The 19940-nt window shown below is 40.5% G+C and overlaps 1 protein-coding gene across 3 annotated transcripts in view; it reads right to left on the bottom strand.

The window, feature by feature from the left end:
• Positions 1-4418: 4418 nt before the first annotated feature.
• Positions 4419-19940, bottom strand: part of pawr (PRKC, apoptosis, WT1, regulator) — a 75293-nt gene continuing 59771 nt past the window's right edge. For all 3 annotated transcript variants that reach the window (XM_044186691.1, XM_044186692.1, XM_044186693.1), the window contains exons 5-7: positions 13955-14081; positions 9988-10092; positions 4419-5884 (exon numbers count right to left, since the gene is read on the bottom strand). In XM_044186691.1, the coding sequence (XP_044042626.1) occupies positions 5798-5884; positions 9988-10092; positions 13955-14081 (319 nt within the window). In that variant the 3' untranslated portion in view covers positions 4419-5797. The remainder of the gene's footprint in view (positions 5885-9987; positions 10093-13954; positions 14082-19940) is intronic.

The raw sequence follows: 19940 nt of genomic DNA on the forward strand, positions 1-19940 counted from the left end.
CAATGACATGAGTCATGTAGGCACGGAAAAGACGTTGACATTGGTCAGGGACCGCTTTTATTGGCCGCACATGAAAAGAGATGTAGAGACTTATGTGACAAGAAAGTGCCCCTGCATCAAAAGCAAAAAGCCTGTCTCCCACATTAGAGCACCTATGGGGAGTATCACCACTAGTCAGCCTCTTGAGCTCGTGTCCATCGATTATTTACATTTGGAACCCAGTAAGGGCGGTTATCAGTATGTCCTGGTTGCCGTTGATCATTTTACCAGATACGCCCAGGCATACGCCACTAGAAACAAGTCTGGCAAGACAGCTGCAGAGAGACTTTTTGAAGATTTCATTCCCAAATTTGGATATCCACACAAGCTGCACCATGATCAGGGGAGGGAATTTGAAAATGACCTCTTCAAAACTTTGCAGCAATTGAGTAAAGTGGGACATTCACGCACAACTCCCTATCATCCCCAGAGCAACCCAGCAGAGAGATTCAACCGCACTCTTCTCCAGATGTTGAGGACCTTGGCAGAGAAGGAAAAGGAGAGATGGAGAGATCACCTGGTACACGCAGTTCACGCCTATAACTGTACTAGGCACGAGGCCACAGGTATGTCCCCATTCTACTTAATGTTTGGTAGACATCCCAGACTGCCTGTGGACCTAATCTTCAACCTACACCCTGAACGAGATACCAGCACTCCTCGAGGTTATGCAGAAAAGTGGGCTGAGAGGATGAGGGAGGCATATAAGATCGCCACGGAGAATAGCCAACAGTCAAGTGCAAAAGGAAAGGCATCATATGACAAACACAGCAAAGGTACTTTCCTTGAACCAGGTGACCGTGTGCTAGTTCGTAACCTGGGAGAGAGAGGGGTCCTGGTAAATTAAGATCATACTGGGAGAACACCATCCATGTAGTAAAAGAGAGAATTGCAGATGGCCCTGTTTACAAAGTGACACCTGAAAACGGAAGTAACAAAGTCAGGACACTTCATCGCAACCTCCTTTTATTAGTCAATGATTTGCCAGTAGAATTACCTCCCAGAGTTCCACCTGTGAAGAATAGACAAACACATCAAACAAGAGCTCAAAGACAGACAAAACGAGACCAGAGACTCAGTGACACAAAAAACAATACATCTTCAGACTCAGAAGATGAACCAGTCAGATACTGGTTGAGGATTCCCCAACATCTCACAAGAGCTCCACCTGCTGGGCTACAGAGAGGAAACACAACTGTACACGCAGAGCCTAGAACGCCAACTCCTGTAAGAGACACAAGGCAGCCCATGTTCAGAGAGCAAAACAAAAGTATTTCAGAAAGGCCCCTTGTTAATACAAGTCAGCCAGAGTCAGATGCAGGACATCAGCAGGATGAAGATGGTGCACTTGAAATACCAGAGCCTGCAGATGATGCCCAGAATGACACGGACCACCCAGAGGACAACGGTGAGCCAGCAGATCCACTCCAGCCTGCACGTGCCAGTGGGGGAGAAGAGGATGAGCCACAGGTCCGGAGGTCCACTCGTCCCCGCAAGCCGCCGCAGATGTTCACCTACAACTCCCTGGGCCAGCCTTCGCTCCAGTCCATCTACCAGCCACCACCAGCTGTCCACGCAGTGGAAGCCTTTCTGCCACCAGCTGTGCCTATTTGGGGAATGGACTCTAGCCCAGTGATGTATCATGCACCATACAGACTTATCCCACAGCATTATGCATATCCAGTAATATATCCATTTACTGCTCCTGTACATCACATGCCATTACCTGCTTATTAATAGATAACAAAGACATTGGACTGTTGTTATATGTAGAGCAAAGATGTATTTGTAAATGTCTGGAGCCATTTTCTGTTGTCAGGGAGCATGTGACGCACACAAAATGTGCAGTCACATTTTTATGTTATTTTATAACTGGACAATGTCTCTTTACACTTATAAGTAGTACTTTACTGATAAAATGCACTAAATCCTCATTGAATTGATATATTAATATGCTTTTGTTTAATCGTGAGGTAGTCTTGCGTTCTTGGGGTGCGCCACAAGGGGGCAGTGTAGTGAGCAAGTGGCGGGCCTCCCAGCCAGGCCCTTCTTGATAGGGATTGGGCCGCTCTCTTTCATACAATGAAGCGAGGCTGCACAGAACCGAAGCTCACTGCCTGTTGTCTCTTATTTTCCTGTATATTCAGGGTTTTCTTCTGTGCGGGTCTGCCCCCTAGACCGGACCCGTAACAAAGACAGTGATGTAAAATAAAATACCATCCAGTTTAAGCCTTCACAGCTCTCACACAGGCTGGTCACAATTTATAAACTTGAATAATTCTCTTGTAAAGGTAGGCATCTGAATGACATCCTATAGAAAGTGTGCAGCTGACATCGGTATGCTCAGAAGTCATTCCCCTGAATGGTAAACACACAAATATTCAGCATTTGGTGGGTGCATTTACATGGAAAAACATGGCATAAATTGTTCAGTAAAGAGCTGCAGTTCAATCAATCAGCACAAATAGATTTAGAAAGAACACAGGCATACGTTTGCACTGCCAAAGGCTTGAGACAAAAGAAGCAAATATATCACTGCAATTTGGCAAAACAGATGAAATCCTGGTGTTGAAATTTGGATGTTGTTGCCATTTCACATCAGGTATTTGGCAGTAAAACCTTGTCTTATTTTTAGACTCCATCTTGATTACCTTTCAATTGTTTTCTGTGTGACTGTTGAGTGTTCTTCCCTGGTCTAAAAAAAAGGTATACAACTGTGTCAGGAAACTCTTTCTGGCCACATTTCAATGTCCACTATCAGCTACCGACTGTCAAACAGATGATTTTTTGTTTTGTTGGCTTTTACTTTTTAAAAACATTATTTTGTTTTTTTTTTACACCAGCTCTCCCCATCCATTGCAGCCATAGAAGGTTTGTTTTGCCACTTAGTGATGGATAAGAGGGGTGTACCACGCCATAAAGTGATATCAACACACACCCTCTACAGGATATCACACTGATCGGGAGCCCAGATGTGCTTCTCAAAAACTGTGAACCCGAGATGAATGCTGAGATCATGAGTTGAGGTCCGCCAAACACAGAGAAGAAAGCATCTAAAATGTCTTAATTATTTGTATTTTTTATTTTATCTATTGAGTTATCAATTCAATTGCTATATAATTCCTCTGCAATTAAAGTTTTTGTTGTATTTAAATGGAGCAAGGGAATTGTTTTGGAACAACTGCTTACAAACTCATTTAACTAAACTTAAACACCAAAATAACTGTATCAACTTTGTCTCTATTTCCTATATAATTATTGTGGTACCAGATTAAATAATTATAAATAGGAAATTTATTGAGAAATGAATAGGAAATTATTGCCCTGTAGAATAAAGCGTTACTGTTTTATTTCCCAGCATGAACAAATAAATGGTCTTCAAAAGCTACAAATTCTGACGGAGAATTAATAAATCATTTATTTTTGCTGACCTCAAAATAGTCAGCTTTAAATACACTGTCATGTAGAACGTAAATCCCCCTGCTCCAGGTTTCTAAAACCCCCAAATTAGCAGAAAAAAATACTGAGGTCATGACCTCGGTGTCCTCAATAGTTGCTACGACCCTGCTAACATCTTGTCAGTCCTATATACAGAGTACACATTCCTGTCTTTTCAACTACAATATGTCTTTAAGCATGTGTTTAAATGATACAACCACATAACACTTTCTCCCTTTTAATGCTTTTTTTTAACCGGCTATACAAGATGACAACATGGACTGTCACTCATCTCATCTAGACAAAATATTTTCTTGTATAGCTTCAAAACATAAACAGTGATCCACTCATTACAAACATGCAGTGAAACCTATAATTCACTGAGTGATGAGACAGAAAGGATTCTGATGCTGTCTGAACTTTAGTACAGGTCTGATGTTGCTGGTAAGAGCGAATGAGCAGCCTTTTGTGACAAACTAGAGGCAGATATGAATTGTCTTTGCCCTCTGTGACTATTCCAAATGACAGTTCCTATAACTTTTCATAAAAATGCTAATAGGGATTATGGAGAGAACCTCCAACACTTTCCATCAGCTGAAAGAGGCCATTATGTGGAAATTTAGTTGACATTAGTCCTGATATGCTTCCTATATAGATGCGTCCCTCCCCACTCTGTCACTACTGTAGGTGAGGGAATGAATGCGTTTCAATAGCGTAACACAGGTTCTGTGGGGTGGATGGAGGTTTCATGTCCCAGGATGGTGGCCTTTAGGCAGTCAGGTTGGTGACTGGCATGTTGAATCATCATGAATGTAAGTGTGTGTGTGTCTTGAGAGCTAGGCGGAGGAACTGAACCCTCCGCCACCGTCACATTGCATTACCGACTCAGTGCCATGGTATCATCACATCAAATTAGTCTTAATGAACAGAAGCGAGTCGACTGAGGAGAGAGATAATCAAACTTTTATTAAATGTCTTAATCTTCTGTACATGCATAATGTAATGGGAAGAGAGATGGGTCTGTGATGTCTGTCTGCGAGGGGATGATCTTTACCCTAAAATATGTGAACGTATGTGGAAGCAGAGTGATGGACTAGTGATGGACTAAAACCTATAGATTATTTGCCCCCAGTACAGGAGCTCACTGAGCAGCTCCTCAGTGGAATAAAATGATCTAAATACACAGTACTAAGTACACTACCAGCCAAGCCTGTTCCCTTGAGTAAACAAAAGAGATGCATTTCAAATAGTATGTTCCTTCAGTTCATTTGGTAATCATACAAAAAATGCACTGTAGCTCACTCCACACATCTTAGATGCCATAAACAGAGCAGCTAAACATCTACCAAATATTGCAAAGACATAACTTGTAAACGAATTACAGAAAGCAAAATGCTTTTTAAAAAAGAATCCACACATATACTAGGCAAGGGTTTCACCCTAAAACATTTCATCAAGGGCAAGTGTAATACTCAGATGTTAACGGTGAAATGCGCAAAGCATATAATTGGTATAAAGTCTTGCTTGTGTTAACTTTATTATTTAAATTGGAAATATTTAAAATACAATTTTCGTCATTCAGGTTTGTAGATGCCCTATTGGGATTCAAATGTACCAAGAAATTAATGGAAGAAAGTAAATCTGGCACTAGTGTTCATTAATAAAGCACCAGGCTTTTTTTAAGAATTGACAAAAAAATCTCACATGCATTGCAAGGCCCACTTTGGCTGATGGTAGCAGTATTGATGTTGTAATGATTTGGTCCAAGTGTTCCTTGACAGAAGCTCCATCGTTACAGGTTCACTGATGAAACTGCACTCGGACACAATTCAAATATTGCAACACTGGAGATCTTTTTAAATTTACCTGGGTGGCTGCTGTGTGCACAGACTTTTCTTAACCTCTAAACAAGTTTTAAAATACTTTGTGTGTGCTTGTTTGTGTAGCACATACATTCATTTTACTTTTGCTTTTTAAGACCTTATCAAAAATCAAAAAAATGAACAATCTAAATGGCCTATATACAATAAATTTACATTAAATATGTATACGATGACAATCCCCAGGCTGTCAGAGACTATTAGCCCCTAGTTCGCTCAGCTTTCACAACAAATGGAATAAATCCTCCTGGGGGGATGTATTTAAGGATGTGAGGCTGAGGACGACTACTTTACAGGTTCACCTCTAACAGACAAAGAGACAGAATCAAACAGGTAAAAAGCCATGCTGCTGGACTTGACCCAGGGCAGAAGGTCAGGAGAAAGGAGAGAATCGAGATGCTCCATTCATCAAGGGGAGACCTTGTTTGTCGGGGGCGGTTCTACCTCGTCAGCTGACCCACCACTTTCAGCAGAGTCTTGTTCTCCTGTTTGAGTTGCTCATTCTCATCTTCAATGTCATCCAGGTCCTGCGAACAGGGCACAAAGATTTAGACACAATATTCACAACCCTGCCTCTATACCTTTGAGGGCCCTGTGAGGTTGGAGCGTTAGTCTGAGAGTTAAAGCGAGCATTACTTGCTGCCAGGTTTCCCCCTCCAGCCAGGTTGCCTTGATAGCAACAAATTAGACATTAACAGCTTCAATTAGTTGCAAATGAGAGAGGCTCTCAGTTGCCACAGGGCTGTCTCATCAAAGTGACACTCCTCATTTTCGGGTTCTTACTTCACCGGTCATGATCACATGGCTGCTGAGAATGAGCCGAACTGCACTTCGGGAATTTGAAAGTCAAACTAAGGAGGTTACGAGTTTCAACATGTTGTCACTGCGGCAGAGGAAGAGTGATAAAAAGACTAGTTTCAAAACAAACAGACTGGCTTTTTGCACAGACTCTTATGTATTCTCTTAAAGAGGCTCTAATTAATATTTAATATCATAACAATGTAAAAACAATGTGAAAGGGGTCGCTCGTAGTGATTCAACCTACAGAGAATTATCACCCAAATCTGCAGCTCTCTTCAGCTTCACAGAGCTTTATAGTGAGTTTCAGCTCATTGCTTAGCTGTCCAACCTGCAACTTTGTTGGGTTGGTTGACTCTCTCCGCTCTCATAGTGTTGTTTTCGGCTGCAGCAGGCAGTTGTTTTCAGCAACAACAACAACAACAAAAAGAAGTTTGCCATATCAACTTTGTGTCCATGTTGTGTTCACCACTTGTTTCTGCTGCCCCCAAGTGGCCAAAAAAGTTTTGCAGGTTTAACCTTTGAAAATTAAAAATCTACAACTTGTGCTTACAGAGATCTGAGCTCTGTACAAGACAGGATTTCTCTCTTCAAAGTGTATCAAAAGGGAGATATAGGTCCAGCAGTTGAGCGTTATCTTTTCTTTCTCTCCTAAATAAACTTCTACAGTGACTGAGGATTCAATCTTCCTCTGCAGAGACGGCAGACTGGATCAGCTGTTATCTCCTGCTTTCCCATCAAGCCTTGCAGGAGCCTCTCAGGGACATTTCTGATGACTATCACCACGTTGACCATTCTTACATAAAGCCCTTCTCTTATGACCAGCTTCCTGTGATGCTATCAACGTGATGTCTCCTGCAATATTGCACTCGTAGTGTTTGCAGATGGGTTGTGTAGTGTGTATCATAATGACTGAAGGGTCAAGATAATAACCGAGCAACATTCATTTGACTAGTTGCTGAAAATGTACCCATCAATAACCGCTATATTTGTTGGCAGAGCTTGATCTCTTGTTTAGATTTGATTGGCTCCGCAGGGGAGAGCTAAGATCTCTATTCTCTGAATATTTGAGACATGAAAGTCTTTCAGATCTAACCCCTCCCGCTACGTTTCCCTTCAGAGATGCCAAAAAAACAGAGATGTCTTTTGCCACCGGCCTCTGTGACCCAGAAAACACGGGCAAAGGCTGCAAGATGAGGAGGGATTGTTGACAGTCTGTGTGAGAGGGAGATGAGGGTTCAGAGGGTTCAAAGAGGTTTCACTCCGGCTGCTGAATATAAAGAATACTCAGCTCACATCCCCTGACCTTTCAACCCTGACCACAGAGTGAGGAGGAAACAGGACCCCGACCCATGGGGGCAAACCACTTAAAAACACACATGACTCCTGCTAATGGGTTCACGTCAATGTGAAACACTCCCGAGTGTGATGGCTACAAGATGTCTCAAAAGCACTTCTGACAATGATTGTAAAGTAAGACGGCTTATCATCACTTGTCTTAACTGATTTTCCTGAGGATTTTTAAGAAGTGCCACAACTAAGTCTCACCAGAGCCCTGTTCTTCATTTGCAGATAGTCTGACTGCACTCCCAGGATGAATCACAGTAAGTTTTTAAAAACCACGATTTGTCCCTAAACCTGTTGTAACATTAACATATCGGTAAATCCCAAAACTTCTACTTGTATTATTTTTTATTTTACTCCTGAACTTCTGGCCAGCCATTTCACTTTGACATCAGAGCTCAGCTGAGAGCCTGCAGCTCACCTGTCTGTAAGCTTCTGCTATCAGGATTGTCCTGATAAAATGACATTTACAAACAAATTAGCTGGACAAGGCTAATTTTCTATGGCTAATTTACCTTATCAATAATGTCCATGTTATAATGACCTATACAATAACGCTGCTCCTGATCCACTAGTGGAAATTGGACAGGGAGGGATGGTATTAAATTAATATTTATCCTACTAATGTTAAAGATGATAAATGTTTGGATTGATTACAGAACATTCTTATTAGCTAAGCTCAGCTGTTACCTACAAATTGATTCTTAAAAAAGGACCTGATGTCCAAATTCGCTTTCTGAGGGGGCATTTTCACCAGTTATTTATTATTATTATTATTAGGGGCGAATGTGGCTTAGTGGTAGAGCGGCTCGTCCACCAATCGGAAGGTTGGCGGTTCGATCCCCCTTACTGCCATCGCTGTATGAATGTGTGTTAATGAGATATGTAGTTGAAGCACTTTGAGTACTCAGAAAGACTAGAAAGGCACTATATAACATTTACCATTATTATAAGTCAGCTAACAATAACAATCGACTGATGATAGTTTTGTCCAGTGAAGACGTTTTTAATTCTGTGATGTTTAAAACATTTAAACTATAAATGCTACCCGCCTCAGATTCACCGCTGTTCATTCATGACTCTAATACTGCTGTGCTGCAGTTAGACGACAAGCTTCAACATCTTGAAGTTGAGGGTTACTATTTAAAAAAAAAAAAAAAAAAAAAAAAAACTCTATCATTAAAGCACAATTTTTGCAGAAAACACACAAACCTGGAAACTCTGCATAGACCTTACCGATAACACTGTTTGGAGCTAATATTTCACGATCGATAAAATATTGGACAGGACAATTCATCAGCGCCCTGACATTGGTAGGAACATGTTCTTACTGTGCATAACTAAATCTACGCCTATGCAATAATGGAAACATGAAAACATTGGAGTATGACCTTTGGAGTACAGTGATGAAACATGCGTTTGCCTGATTATGGATTAATTCAATAATAAAGATCAAACTGCAATCAACAAACCCAACCCTGCAGTGTATAGTAAACATGAAAAACTTTTCTATTTATTTCAAGCTGTAAAATGAAGCCATTTGTCTAAATGATGGCTGATTGTAATTTTTTTCTTACACCAGAGGTAGATTGACAATACCACACTGATTAGTTGAAGACAAAGTTGTAATTTGGTGATCATTTAGTTTGGCTTGTGGCTCTACTTTACTGAATGTGAAATTACGCAGTAAGTATAATGTTAAAAATGTATAAAGTTTGAACGTTTTAACTGGAGGGTTTTTGAACTCTGAATGCTGGACATTCTGCCTGAGAGTAAATCAAAATAAAGTAGAGAGAGATTTCACCTCACTGATATACAGTGAGATAGAAAAGAGAAAGAGAAAGGAACTGGGTGTTTAAAAGTTGAAGATTGAGCTATCTGTGGTGTTTTCAGCTGCCACAGCACAATTTCTTACTTATTGATCTTTCTTTTTGCTTTATTCTACAAAACAATCTGTCCAAACTCTCTGAGATGAGGACCACAACAGTGTTTGCACAATATGACTGAAAGTACCCTCAAATTTAAGCTGACAAACAGTCAAAAAAAGTCTCCCAATTTGCTTGAGACATACAATCACGTCTGAAATTCTTATCCACCAGGCAGTAAATTTGTTTTGGTGGATAAATCAATAAGACATTAATGTCACCTGTCATACTGACCAGTAACTTTTGAAGCTCAGATGTCATCAAACCACTGGTGAATGTTTGTATAGTGTTTAAAATGCAAATTGCACTTACAATGCCTCTGATTAAAATATTTGCTGTTATCTTGTAACAAGTGTGTAAATCCAAAAATAGAGGTTTGTTGGTGTCCAAGTCCTAATGGACTGCCAGAAAATCATTGTAGAAAAACACACAGCTATTATACACAACTCCACTAAAATGCCAGATGATGATTTACAACCCCCACAAGCCACCCACACATGAACACAAAAGAACGCTCAAAATATCAAGACATCAGAGCAGAAAATTACATAGGCTGAACTCACTCTGTTCAGCAAGTCAATTTCCTCCTTCAGCTTCTCGATGAGGTCGTCTTTGTCCTGGTGGGCCTTCAGCAACCTGCCGTTCTCCTGACGCTCTCTGGCCAGCTCCTGAAAAAAAAAAAAAACACACACACACACACACACACACACACACACACACACACACACACACAGAGAGAGAGAATACAATTACATGAATGATAAATCTTTTCACCATGAAATTTGTATTTATGTTCATACACATTGCTATGGGACTACGCCCTGTAATTACTTCAGTTTTATGAGAAATGGTTAGATCCAAAACACTTGCACTGGAGCATTGCTGCCTGAACGGAAAAACTCAAAATGAACTTTTAAAAAGGCTAAATACACTGGGGGTTGGGGTTGGGATGGGACGGCCGTTGTCGTAAGTAAAGGAGTTAAAGCATCTTGGGTCTTGTCAACTGCAGAAACATGGTACCCGACTGTTGTAGTGAGGAAGTGGAGCATGAAGGCAAAGCTCTCGATTTACCTGTTGATCTATGTACCAACCCTCACCCATGGCCATGAGCTCTGGGTAGCCATTGAAAGGACAATATTGCAGATGAAAGCTGTTTTCTTCGCAGTTGGGGTTCACCCTTACGACAGGATGAAGGCTGGGGTGTTCTTGAAATTAAGTGATTAGTACAAAGTGTCCTCTGATCATGCCTAAAGGAAAGAGGGTTTATAAGTGTTCCAAATGACCACACTCGATGGCAGGGCAAAATGCCTGCCTTCATAGAGAGGGGGGAGATGTTATGATTCATACAAATGGGGATAATGGCGCACACTTTTGGACAGTATCTCCTGAAAGGCAATCATAGTGTTGCACTCTGTTGTACACATGAGAAGTGACAGAAATAGTTGTGTGAAGAAAAAAATAAAAAAGAGAGTCGAATTTTTTAGAAAGTTACAAAAAACTGGCAGATGCAGCTCTAGATTAGCTCTAGGTTTAAGCTTTAGGTTAAAGGGTTTCAGAGGCTGTCCGATGATCCAATAAACACTTTGTTTGATGCATACAAATGCTTTAAGGAGCTCGGACATCCGAAAGAGCTCGGAGTAGAATTGCTGCTCCATCGTATTAAGAGGACCCAGATAAGGTGGTTTGGCCATCTGATTAGGATGCCTTTTATATGCCATCCGGCCTGGGAAAGCCTTATGATTCCCCAGGAGGAGCTACAGGAAGTAGTAACAAAGAAGGGCATCTGGGCTACTTTGCTCAGGATCTCCTGGTGGTAGCAGGCTGACCAGCAGAAATGGATAGTAGATTGATGCATGGAAAAAGGTTGAATGTACATCTGCACAACAGAACTTCTGCCACTAATATATATATATATATGTTGTATATATGTTGATAGAAAACCTCTAAACATTTCAAATGCAACTGTTCTTCAAGTGAATTCTATGTGAACTTATCTTTACAACAGTCCAGCATTAGAAAACCTTGGATGTGCCAAACTGTAAACTGCAAACAGCTGTATTCAATATTTGAGAATATTCAGACCTGTGTATTAATCTGTTGCCACATTAAGCTACAGCTTGAGAGACTGCATTGAAATGAGACTACTTTATTGAAAGCACATTTTACTTCCAAAATCATCTGATGTTAAGACTTAGTCAATAAAAAGCATTGACTTTTTGTGACCTGACAGTTTTAATCAACTATAATTTTCTATTTCCTAATTTAACATATTCTTCAAAATAAGCAATTTGTAATAATCAGCAACAGTTTGTCAGTGAACAATGCTTTAATAGTTCCTTTTTCACAGTGCTTTTGTGTTTCTTTCAAATCATACTTGCTTAAAAGCCAGTGTGTTTCTTGTCGCCTCCTCCAACAACCACAGTGAAATAAATGGATATTGTTCCTTACTGAGAGTGACCGAATGTAAGTTTTAATGTTGCGTTTATGATGGAAATGAAGATCAGACCAGGATTTCCACTCTCCAGTTTCACTTTCTTGCTGTTGCAGATAAACACGAAATTGTTTCCATAGAAACCAATCGGGCAGGTACAGTAGGAGGCACACAGCATAATGTAGCTGACATAAATATCCTGACCAATGAAACTCTATTCATCCTGGTACTATAGATAACTGCAGCTTTGAAGTCTTATAGAATCTCATCTAAAAGACACAACAGACATAAAAATAAGTGTGTGAAATGGGGTTTTTAAAGTGTTTCTAGACATTTGACTCAGAGAAACACCTCGCACAGAAAGTCACTGAGGTCGCAGCAGTACTTACTTTAAAAACCTTTCTTTGAAAGAGACCCAAGTGACATTTGATTCCGAGTTGACTTTCTACGGTGGCAGCAGTGAGGTTGAGTGGCTGATAGAACGGTGTAGGAGGAAAAGACATATCTGCACTGTAAAAGGTCATCTCTTCAACAACACTGAGGAGAATTTCTGCCAGTGCTGAGCTGCAGTTTCCAGCCAGAAAATCAGAACTTAAACTCAAAATGAAAATTCATCTAAACAAAGTGCCGCTTATAGAGGCTTTCAGTCAACTAAAAGACTGTTAGATAGACTCTTACAAAACTCAGGGAGCAATTGAAAATTTGATAGAATTTGGCAGTGATAGCAGATGTAGCTTTGGTTGCACCCAGGGAAATAAAGGAAGGAAACCCCACTGACACTCATCTAAGGATTTGCTCTCATTCGCCGTTATTTCTTCAGAATTTATATCCTGTTTCAAGGGTGTAACTGACCCCTTGATGGTCGAACAGCGGGCACACTGGAAGATGATTTAATGCCACAGGATAGCACATTAGAAGAAGAAAACATGTATGTTTTGGTTCAAGTCAGGGCAGTAGCTACCACTGAAGACCATGTCCTCAGTATTATTTCTGAATATTTGCAGGTTTTATAGACATGAGGATGAGTTTATATTCTATAATTACACACAAATTACACTTGCAAAGTTGTTTAAGGCTGATTCTGGCTGAGTCTACATTCATAAGTGTGAGGTACCTTTTTGCTGAAATATTTATTATTATTAAATAAAGAAAATCTGTATTTTTCCTAGAGAGTAGAGAGAGTTATATTCCTGGCAGTGTGAAGAAGGCTTTTAAACAGCTTTTAGTGTAAAGAGCGGATGAGTGAAAAAAAAAAAAAAGCTGAACAGAATCCAAAAGTGAACATTATTTGGTTCTTATTCCATTGTGGTTACAAACCTAATTTAAAAAAGCAGCAGGAAGAGGAACTGGTGATATACTGTAAATCCCTGAAACTCCACTGGCCAGAGTGACACAATCGGCAAGATGTTCCATTAAATATCAAGCCTGTTTGATATGAAAGACATCTGAGTCCCAGGTTAATACCAGCCTTTGAGGCTGATATTAACCTTTAAGAAGTAAACTCATAGCAGACAACAAACTTGTGCGAGTTATATAATGATGTGCACCATTAAATATTTTGAGATTTTGGGAAATACACTTTGTTGTCTTGCCAAGAGTTAGATGAGAAGATCGATTCTATTCTCATGACTGTGCATTAACTATGGAGGCAGTAGGCAATTAGCTTAACTTAGCATGAGGACTGGAAGCAGGGGGAAATGGTCAGCCTGGCTCTTTCCCACTGATCACCAAGAGATAGTTACAGCATGTATTTCCCCATAAAACCACAACTTGTTGTTCTTACAGTTTGTTTTGGTTTGGTGTTAATAAGTGAGCTTAAGAGGTGGTAGGCATATTTTTTTAATTTTGGAGTGAGCCGTTTCTCACTGCTTCCAGTCTTTATGCTAGGCTAAGGTAATTTCTTCTTGGCTCTAGCTCCATAGTTAATGCACAGACAAGGAGAAAGGGTATTGATCTTCTCATCCAACTCTTGGCAAGAAAGTAAATCCTGTAAATGTATTTCCCAAAATATCAAACTAAACATAATTTAACTGGCGTGTGCTTAGTATTAGTAGTGACTATAACTGAGCAGTAATATCAGGGTCAGACAGAAGACATACCTTCTCCAGCTCCTCCATCCTTTTCTCCAAACTTCCTGGTGCTGCAGCTGCTCCATCTCTGCTGTGACGGTTGTGTCGTTGTCTGCTGTTTCCACCCACCTCTTCCTCAGATCCTGGCCTTGCAGAGCTGTTACAAACACACACAAAAACATAAATACAATACCTGATACAAGTTGAATACTCATGTTTTTTTTACTTAAAATTCTTCATATGAAAAAGAAAGTTGGAAAAACAGTGAATTTTGTGGCGATTTCCACTATACAAAGCGTCCAATACTGTATTCACACTGAGGCTGTTTGAAGGTATGAATCATATGCACATTATTAAATTTCAATGGGATGACACATCCACCATCAAAAGAACAGGTGGGAATATCTTCTGCGTGTTTGCCCTTTCAATTAGGCATGCATTATTAACACCCCTCTGCCTTTTATTCCATTAATGGAGAAAGGGCCTTCAAGGGTTTGCAACTTTGGTGCAAAAAGGATTCTGATTAAAAAACTATTTACATATTACAACTTCAAATAGGCTCAAGAATGGCAGTGGCAACTTGTGCGTCACTGTTCTTAAGCTGGTGAGAGAGAAAAAAATGATTTTAAAGGTTTTTGTATGCAGCTCGAGCAGAATATTAACCTTATCTCCTCTTCACTTCCTTGCTGCTTAGAGACGGATTGTGGGGCAGCTGGGAAAGAATATTCATGTGCAGTTTATTTTCTTACTGACCTTATTTCAATAATTATTGACGTGGAAACTTGGAATGAGTTACACCCCCCCCCCCCGCGACTATAACAGCTTCCACTGGCCGGTAGGAACAGATTGTGCCAGGTTTATAAAATCTCCCCGGGAATCAAATTATTGGGGAGTGTGTAGGCTTCATTGAATTGTCTGAAGGGGGGTGTCTGCATATTTCCACAGCTGACACAGACAGGAAAGCTGCTGGCAAGACAAACTATGTACCATCTGCACTCTTCAGGATCTGCCAAATATGATGTTCCCATTATTAGACTACTTTACAAAGTACTTTTAACTCTGAGATTGGAGAGGCAGTAGTGGGCAATATGGTTAAAAACTGTCACAACATAGATTTTTTTTTTCTTTGGCATTCTTAGCTTGTACTGGATAAATGACAGTGTAGAGACAGACAGGAAGGAAACATGGTCGAAAGAAACTGGTAAAGGCAGTGGCTGTATGGTATGCATCCTAACCACTAGTCTACCAGGATGCTCTGATTCTGTAAATTCAATTATGAAACCATTAATAGGTTAAATAATCAGACAGGAATATGCACAATGATGTAAAATCCTGTAAATTCCACATTTTTAGACTACACCTCATGCTAGCACTTAGCACTTATTGATGTCTCTCTTACTACTGATGGGATCCTAAATAACCACACTATTTTCTGCTAAAGGTAGAACAGTTTTGGTCATTTTGATTGAGAAATTTCTGTATTTCTTTTTTTTATCTCAGCTCTCACTGGTTTGAAGTGGGCGGGGCTCAGTTGTAAAATGGTGATATCACTTACTACCGTGCACCAATCAGAGTTTAGCAACATTAGAATCAGAATCTGATGACAGTTGGTGGTTTGTTTGTCAATCAGATCTGATCAAACCACACCCACACAGTCTTGATGAAGCAGATTAGCTGAGTTTTTGCGGGTTAAACTCTTAATAAAAAATAACTACATAGGTTTTAACTTTTATTGTTGCTTATTTAGTCATGAATATTTAATGTTATAGAGAAATACTAAAGATTTGAAGCCAAGTTTTCTGGGGCTTTAATGAAAAAATCCCCAAAACAATTTATAACCCATGGAGATTTTATTGAAAAATTTGGTCTTAAAAGGTAAAGAACATTTCTGGAAATATTTACAAATAAGGAATTGGCTAACATCTACGTTCAGTACTGCCAGAACAGTGTGGATTATCCGGAATTGCTGCAGAAATGCCGTAAAGCTTGGTGATTTATCTAATGTTAAAGTGTTATGTCAGAGAGATCTGGGAAAAGAATTTGAACATGAAAATGGCTGAAGATCTTGGCAGAATGTGGTAAATATGTGAAGAGGGCAAAGGGTAAATTTAAAATGAAGTACAAGATATTACATACTGTAGATATCATCACCTGCAGACTGCAGTTTGTCCGGCTCCAGAGCTGCCAGTCAGACGTACTGGATAGTAACACGGGCGCACCTCAGGAAACTGTTCTGTCTTCCTTCCTGTTCACCCTATACACATCTGACTTCAGATTATATTCTGGATCTACTGATCTTCAGAAGTTCTCCAATGCCTCATCCATTGTCGGCTGCATCACTGGGGACAACGAGGATGAGTATAGGAGTCTGATGGAGAGATTTATCTGCTGCTGTAACATCAACCACTTGAGGCTAAACATCAGCAAGACAAAAGAGCTGGTAGTGGACTTCCGACACTGTACTTCCTGAGGAGGCTCAGTTCATTCATTGTATGCAACAGGCTATGAAACAGTGGTGGTCAGTGCACTCTTCTTTGCTGTTGTGTGAGGCGGCATTATGGCTGGTGATGCAAACAGACTCAATAACCTGGTCAGGAAGGTGGGCTCTATTGCAGGAGTGCACCTTGACAGCCTGGAGGAGGTGGCTGAGGGGAGGACAAGGTCCAAAATCAGGAACATACTGGAGAACCTATCTCATCCCCTTCATGAGGAGATAAACGGCCTAAGAAGCACCTTCAGTAACCGTCTCATCCTACCGAGGCGCTTCAAACGCTCCTTTGTACCAACAGCCATTCGACTACACAATGAGTCTCAGCCAACTTGGTGGTTTCTGTACTATACCGTACCGACTATACATGTGGACACTATTTATACTGTTTTTATACAGTGGTGTGCAAAAGTGTTTGCCCCCTTCCTGATTTCTTATTTTTTTGCATGTGGAGGAACTTAACTGTGGTTTATCAGTTGAGTTAAATTTCTCTAGCCACACCCAGGCCTGATTACTGCCACACCTGTTCTCAATCAAGAAATCACTTAAATAGGACCTGCCTGACAAAGTGAAGTAGACCAAAAGATCTTCACAAGCTAGACATCATGACCGAGATCCAAAGAAATTCAGGAAAAAATGAGAAAGAAAGTAATTGAGATCTATCAGTCTGGAAAATGTTATAAAGCCATTTCTAAAGCTTTGGGACTCCAGCGAACCACAGTGAGAGCCATTATCCACAAATTGCGAAAACATGGAACAGTGGTGAACCTTCCCAGGAGTGGCCGGCCGACCAAAATGACCCCAAGAGCGCAGCGACGACTCATCCAAGAGGTCACAAAAGACCCCACAACAACATACAAAGAACTGCAGGCCTCACTTGCCTCAGTTAAGGTCAGTGTTCATGACTCCACCATAAGAAAGAGACTGGGCAAAAATGGCCTGCATGGCAGGGTTCCAAGACGAAAACCACTGCTGAACAAAAAGAACATTAAGGCTCGTCGCATTTTTGCCAGAAAACATCTTGATGATCCCCAAGATGTTTGGGAAAACACTCTGTGGACTGATGAGACAAAAGTTGAACTTTTTGGAAGGTGTGTGTCCCATTACATCTGGCGTAAAAGTAACACCGCATTTCAGAAAAAGAACATCGTACCAACAGTAAAATATGGTGGTGGTAGTGTGATGGTCTGGGGCTGTTTTGCTGCTTCAGGACCTGGAAGACTTGCTGTGATAAATGGAACCATGAACTCTGCTGTCTACCAAAAACTCCTGAAGGAGAATGTCCGGCCATCTGTTCGTGACCTCAAGCTGAAGCGAACTTTCTGCAGCAGGACAATGATCCAAAACACACCAGCAAGTCCACCTCTGAATGGCTGAAGAAGAACAAAATGAAGACTTTGGAGTGGCCTAGTCAAAGTCCTGACCTGAATCTTATTGAGATGCTGTGGCATGACTTTAAAAAGGCAGTTCATGCTCGAAAACCCTCCAATGTGGTTGAATTACAACAATTCTGCAAAGATGAGTGGACCAAAATTCCTCCACAGGGCTGTAAATGACTCATTGCATGTTATTGCAAATGCTTGATTGCAGTTGTTGCTGCTAAGGGTGGCCCAACCATTTATTAGGTTTAGGGGGCAATCACTTTTTCACACAGGGCCATGTAGGTTTGGATTTTATTTTCCCTTAATAATAACAACCTTCATTTAAAAACTGCCTTTTGTGTTTACTTGTGTTATCTTTGACTAATATTTAAATTTGTTTGATGATCTGAAACATTTAAGTGTGACAATGTAATGTAAAATGTAAAAAAACAAGAAATCAGGAAGGGGGCAAACACTTTTGCACACCACTGTACATTCCTCACATTTCTCTGCTGTTGAGGGACTGAAATTGACTGACTGAAATTTCGCCTTGGGGATAAATAAAGAGCTACCTACCTAACTATATCATACTCCAGTAAGACTAAAATTATAGAGAGGAAGTTCGCAATAGAAGAGGAAACTTTCCTTCATTGTATATAGGGATGTACGTTAGTAAGACCATTCTGGCATAAAGTTATGGAAGTCCAGGTTGCTTGGTTTAGCTCAGCAATCACTTTGACTCTTGATTTATGTTTATTAGGTGACACATTTCAAACACCAAATATATCAAAATGTAAATTTTCATATCACCCAGTAGCCTGTCGCGACAATTATGTTATTGACTTATTGTTTGATGTATGGACCTCAATCATTTTTGCTGACCTCGATATTGCCCGTTGTGTTTACATTATTATGTCACCAACATTTTAGCCAACATGATGCCAGAATAAACAGCAGGGTTTTCCCTACCATTATAAGACTTTTTTCACAGCGTCTAAGCCAAATGAACAGAAAAAACTATGCCGAGACACGTTTTGCTGTCGTTTCTGGTTGCACAGCTTCTGTCCTCTCATTGTCTGCTCTCTGTGTAGAGTTTCACCGTGGGTGACGTTCAGGCAGCTCCTCTCTCGAATTCATATATTATATTGTGATTTATTCCCCTGCATGCTGCTCAGAGTAATCGCAGTCCTCGGCGCTTCTGCTAACAGCGCCGGCTCTCCACTCTCCTCTTGCACTGTGTGCAGACAATCAATAGGTGCAGCGTCTGGGGCAGCAGGTTTGAGCTTCTCTCTCTTTCTCTTTGGATCTCTGGATTATAGTGTTCCTATATCTTGTAAATATTTAAATAGTTTGTTTGATCTTCTCCCTCCCTTTGTAGATCTTTTAAAAACTTTTTTTTTTACTTCAGATATATAATGTCCCTGTAGTGAGTTTGTGATTATTTGGCTAAAGAATTCTGTATCTCTCCCTTGCTGCAAACGACACAACCCCTATGCTTTATGCAAATGAATATGATGGAAATGCCCTTAAAATGAAAATAATATCGTTTATCGCTGAGACAATATATCGTCCAACAAAAGTAGTTATCGTGACAGGCCTATCACCCAGCATGACTTTCTGCAGAATAAAAACTTGATGAAAAGTGACAAACTACGTACATGAGCCCCATGATGTAAACAAAGGCTTAACTTTTGTATCTATTTCACTCAGCTCAGTCATTCTTCCTTTTCACTACTGAGCTTACTGTGCCATTTGTCATACACAAGCAGAGGCGGTATTTTTCTGTACCTTGACATTTACAGAACCAACTGTTTATTTTCGCTCATTCTTACAGAGTGCTAAACATTGCAGCGGCATGTTATCTCGTTTCAAGAGTCGTCCCCCCCACACACACACACACAAACAACACACACACACAAGGGTACTCTAGGGTGCTCAGCAGGTGTTGAAGCCAAGCCTAAACATCCATGGCCTCGATACTAAATATCACACCATAGCCCATTAGCACCCTGCAGGGTGAGGTCTGGGGGAGAGAGAGGCTGAGCCAATCACACACGCTTGGGAGCCTCAGCAGGTGGGAAGGAGAAAGCACAGACAGGAGAGCCTATAACAGCAGCAGCCACAGGTTTAACAACGTCTCTCACAAACTCAAGTGTCAATGTGGAAT

This window comes from Siniperca chuatsi, linkage group LG23 (assembly GCF_020085105.1).
Source record: "Siniperca chuatsi isolate FFG_IHB_CAS linkage group LG23, ASM2008510v1, whole genome shotgun sequence".
In the NCBI taxonomy this organism is placed as follows: domain Eukaryota; kingdom Metazoa; phylum Chordata; class Actinopteri; order Centrarchiformes; family Sinipercidae; genus Siniperca; species Siniperca chuatsi.